The sequence below is a fragment of the Arachis ipaensis genome, chromosome B05 (assembly GCF_000816755.2).
Source record: "Arachis ipaensis cultivar K30076 chromosome B05, Araip1.1, whole genome shotgun sequence".
In the NCBI taxonomy this organism is placed as follows: domain Eukaryota; kingdom Viridiplantae; phylum Streptophyta; class Magnoliopsida; order Fabales; family Fabaceae; genus Arachis; species Arachis ipaensis.
The window spans coordinates 148,174,483-148,179,976 of record NC_029789.2 but is presented as its reverse complement, the minus strand read 5'-3'; the positions used below and the strand labels follow the sequence as shown (position 1 = coordinate 148,179,976).

The 5,494-nt window shown below is 35.5% G+C and overlaps 1 protein-coding gene across 1 annotated transcript; it reads right to left on the bottom strand.

Moving 5' to 3' along the window:
• On the bottom strand, positions 206–2,002 carry LOC107644916 (U-box domain-containing protein 28). The gene has a single exon (XM_016348871.2). It carries the CDS (start codon positions 1,644–1,646, stop codon positions 393–395), a length of 1,254 nt encoding a protein of 417 aa, XP_016204357.1. The 5' UTR covers positions 1,647–2,002; the 3' UTR covers positions 206–392.

Below are 5,494 nucleotides of genomic sequence, written 5' to 3'. Positions count from 1 at the left end.
GAATTTTTACTGTATATACCACCAATACATTTATTGCTTTTCTCTCTGCATACCAATACATTTATGGCTTTTCTCTTTGCATACAAAATTTAGAATGTTAGTAGCAAAATCTTTAAAATTAACTTCACTGTGATGACCTTAATTTTGCTGATTAGCATGAACCTATCTCTTGGATAAGCCAAACCCAAATTGAAGAAACAAATTATTGATATAAAATGAATTATATGATTCCAACATTGTTTTTTCTACAAATGTACATTTTTCTATTTTTTATTTTTTTTTTAAGATTTCAAAAAAAAAAATACATCAACGACAACATGAAATATTGTGATTTTCATGCAAAAAGATGGTTAAATTAGGATCCACGTTAATTACAAAAGTAATTAGAGCATTTAGCAAGGTTTAATATGAGTAGTTTGAGTGTCATAGCTTAATTTTAGTGGTAATGGCAACCCGTTTTTCCTCAGAACCTTAATCAAATCCACGCACATGCTCCTCACGTGACCCTCACATCCTCTCTGCATAACCAAAAGCACCACTGCGACGCCGTTTCGCTTCGCCACCTCATCCCTCACCTTTTCGTTACCGCAAAGGCAGCACAGGCTCCACAGCACCGCCACCGCGTCCTCCGTCGCCGCCTTCCCTGCCTTTGCCAGTCTCTCCACCACTCCCGCAGCGCATGAAAGATCTCCGCCCATCGCTGCCCTGCCATCAGCGCACGTCGCCACCACCGCCAGCATTTTCAGGCACTTCTCCGCCATGGAACCGCTGGAGGCGGCGCTCTGCAGCGTCTTCGACAAGGCCTTGACGATTTCGGAACGAACAAGCTCGGCTTTCGCAGACTGAGTCACCGAAACCGAAGCCAAAAGCGACAAAACGGCGCCGTTTAGCTCCTCAGTTCCGTCGTACAGAAGCTTTACGAGCTGTGACAATAAGCCTCGCGTTTCTGCGATCCACCGCTTGGATTGAAAATCGCCGGCGAGAAATTCCAAAACTCTAACCGATGCGACCTTCGATTTCGCAGATCCATTCTCAAGAGCAAAAGCGATCGCTGCTAAGCAATCTTCGCGACAATCGAGTATAGACCGTCGGATCCTCTCTAGGACACCGGAATCGGAACTCCCGTTCTCCCTGAGAACCAAATCCAGAACCGCGATCACGTTTTCCGAAGCTTCAATCCGCGACCTGCTTCCGGCGAGGGCGCGAGTGATGGCGGAATCGAATCCGGGGAAGCTCACCAGGACACGGCGGTTTTCGGCGGAAAATCTTGAAAATTCGGCGAGCTCAGAGAGCGAAGCGGCAAAATCCTCTGCGTCGGTTTGAATTCCGGCGAGGAGAGCGCGGAGGCGGTCGCTTGCGGCGGATATCCGTGTCTCGGATGGCGATGAAGGTTCTCCGGCAGCGGAGAGGAGCCAAAGGCGGATGAGGCGGTGGAGTGTAAGGTTTGGGATGAAGTCCTTGGAAGGGAGGATCTGCATGGTGGCAGGACACGTGTCATGACCAGATTCGAGCCAGCGCTGGATGCTGGACCGATCGTATGTGACGCCGGTGCATAAGCTTACGGGAGACCTCATCACATCCATCGAAATTGGGCATCGGAATAAACTCGGAACAGTGACGTATAGCTTATCCCTTACCTTTGCCATTGCTTCCTTTTTCTTCTCTTCGCTCTTCTTACTCTCTATTGTTATTGTTCTTGTTTTTCTTCACACACACAAACACCAAAACCCGCACGCACACACTAGAGATAACGAGCAGTGTTACGTTTAAAAGCAGAAGAAAATTCAATTAAGAATAAGATATCAATCATCAATTATATTATGAATATGGTGACTAGTGCCTAATGGTAGTGGTTTTGATGATATGGTCTTTGGTCAAAGTTTACTTAGCTGGAAGACGTGTCAGAGGTGAGGAGGGGACTATAATATCAATATTTATTGTATTATATATTCAATATGAAAACGACACCTTTCTTTGTTTGACCCATCAAAACCATAATAATATTTTGAGAGAAATTGAGGTGAGATTTTGGACTTTACTAACTTTTTTGTTTCACTTGCATGACCACAAAACACCCGCTCTATATTAGTGTTGCATCGCTTGCTCGTGTGATTACAAAATGTTAACGCAGACGACAAAGGAAACATAAATGCTTATTAGTTTTGTTGAATTTGAAATATTGGAATGTTGACTACTAACATATAGTAATATGTAACATGAATAAATAAAGGGAAAGTACGAGGGGTCAATGGAATATTTGTACAATATGAATAATGAAGATTTATGGAGTATTAGAGATATAATTATTAGTGTTATATTTTCTCATCAGCTGAAGTTTTTGGGATAAGTGGTATCATGACATGGTATTAGAGTTTTAGATCCGAAAGGTCATTGGGAAGATGTTTATTATCCCTAGTACTCGGATAGTTATTCTAGATAGTATGAAAATGTTCATTTTATAACTCATATAACCTATTGTACACATTGTAGAAGTATAATGTAAGAAGGTTGTATAGTTAATTAGGCGTCAAATTATAGCTACGTTTTACTTAGAACATTATTATAAACCAAAATGAGAGCATGTAAGTAGTTGAAGAAGATTAGGTTCCGTAAATCCAATGAGAACAAGCTAAGTTCATGGAAGTGATGGCAATGGTGGGATGCACGCCATAAAATGCGTGGTCAATGAATTCCAGAACATTGAGCTTTGTGGAATTTCATAAAGTTTGACCAGTGAGAAACGTTGTCTCTTTCCCCTTATCTACAGGTTATTAAACTTTGAGTAACGGGCTAGAAATCACAATCACAAATAAGTTTTCTACAAACTACTTACCAAAATTTCAACCACTCTCAAGACTCCTAACGAAGAATTCACCTACTTCGGTTTGACAATGTCAATTTGATGAGTGAAGCATCATGTAGTCGTGATTAATAATAGAGGCATTCTATCTGAGACTACTATTTACAAAAAATAAATAAATAAATATTCTTTACAACGTAATATTTAACGCCTAATTAATTTGATTGTTAACATCACCATTCTTTTATTTTGTTGAATTGTTAACATCATCATATATATAAATGTTGATTTAACAAGTCTAAATAAAAAATTTAATAAAACATTTTTTCCATGGCTGATAACCCCATTCCATTCAGAGAAGCAATTAATAAATGTTGGTCCATTTAGTCAGGCCACTTAAATATTGTGGCCATTTGAAGTCAGATATAAATGACCATGCCCTAGTTCCTGGTGTAAAATTGCTCACATGCCCATTCTAATGGTAAAATATGTATGGATACATATATGTCTACACTCTACACACCTTAATTATTGTATATATGGTATATGGTACATACTACCTCGATAAAATGATAATAGACAAAACCTAATATTATATAACATATATATTTAAGGTAATTGCTATTTTATATATTTAAGATCAACACAAATGGATCTAGTTTAAATAAACGAACTTATTTGACGGATGGCCCTTTGATTTATTCACCGTTAAATTAAATCTAGCAAGTGCATGGCTACGATAGAGAGATTTCATGTGAGTATTTACTCCTTCCATGTATTTATTTATAAATACTGTGCTAAGTTGATGATTCATGATTTATAGGTGCAAGGAGCGGTCCAAGAGAAGGATCTTATTATACGCCATGCATTCATCACACTAATTGATCACACAAGATTTGTGGACCCATCCAGTAATGAATACTACTAATAATATGGTACTGCAATTGGCAGCATGTGGATCACTTGCTAGCATCAGAAATTTGAATGGTCATCCATGCATGTATGTAACAATTAAGATGATACAGTATAACAGTAATAATAATAATATGTATATGATGATGCCATGGTTTGGCGTAAATGAAGATAGAGAAGCAAAAATAATGGTCTGTGAGGTGTTAAATGATGGCTAAATTTAATGCACAACATTGTAAGAAACTGGTCAAATTTTTTTTAAATTTAAACGAGTTTTTATTTTTTGAAATATTTGGAAATTAAAGAATGAAATTAAATAAAACACACACTACTATTGTTATGTTAGTATTTTTTATATATATAAAATTATATATGTAAACATTATTGCAAGTGATTAAACATGATCATGTAACACAGCTGAAATGAATCTGGCGATATATGGAATTCTTATTAGGTTAGACTATTATTATTAGACAGCCCCTTAAGATAATATATTTTAATTTTACCTTATAAAAGGATGGAAATACAACATGGTTAGTGTTTGAAAGAATTTTTATCTTTTTCCCCACAAACAATTAAAAAGTTGTTTGATTTATAGACAGAAAATAAAATAATCAAACTTTAGAATTCTATGTTATTAAAGCTTATTTTTTTTTACTAACCCTAATAAACCCTAATAAATATATAAGACCCTCAGGTTATATAACCTTCCAACATTGATATCCTTACAAGCTAGGTTCACACGTTCAGTCTGCATCAATATTGTCACCTTTTAGTACAATTTTGTTTCCACTCTAGCTCCCATATATAGACCATAATATTTTTATTAGAATAATAATTCGGAATTTGTTAAAATGTGCCCACAGTTGTGATGACACTAAAAATATTCACTTTTATAATTTTCTATATTTAATAATTTAAAAGTAAATTAAAAATAAAAAAAATTAAGACACATATAAACAAAACTCTAATAATAATGAAGTGATTTTATATGGTATGTCAAATCAATTGTAAAGTATGAATTTCTCAAACACACATGGTATCAAATTTTAGGTTTCCTTCTAATGAAAACCAACAAACTCTGAATACAATTCAATCTGCCCTCTCATATCATCAATCATATTTCATATCTGTCTGCTGTCACTATTTTTTGCCCAACACAATGGGTCCAACTTCATCTGCCTCTTCTTGTTTGGGTGGTTTTCATGGGCCCCAACTACAAAGTCCAAAACTTCCAACAATATGAAACCAAAAACCCCAAATCTTCGGCCTATGCTCTCATGAACGGTTCATTCATCCATCATTATTCAGTTCAACACTTCAATTCCTTCTATTGATCCAAAGTAAAATTGGATAATGTGCAACTCAAGGACATTAACAAAAGGATTTGGATCCTCTAAAGTTATAAATTTTACTTTAAAGAGTAAAGTGTGATCTTCTACCTTTAAATAGTTTCTTTTTCATATTTATTTTTGGTCCCACTTATGAAATCAATGATAAGAGATCACACTTTACTCTCTAATTCGTTATATATTTTTATCCTTCAATTTGTTTGTTCCGTTCCAATTTCAAAAAGAAAAAAGAGAAAAAAAAAAGTAAATTTAAAAACTTTCCAGCTGAATTTTTAGTTCAAGTTATAAATGATGTGCTTTTTTTAACATGCTGTATTCTAGTTTAAATTTGAGCAAATATCATATAATAAATAAAACCCTTAAATTTTATGTGTAAATGTATAATATAAGTGAGTTGTGGTATATTGGTATTGTAATAATGTCTAATGTC

Bases quoted from the DNA above. Each gene is read 5' to 3' on its own strand.
- LOC107644916 (XM_016348871.2), bottom strand. From the start codon at position 1,646: ATGGCAAAGGTAAGGGATAAGCTATACGTCACTGTTCCGAGTTTATTC.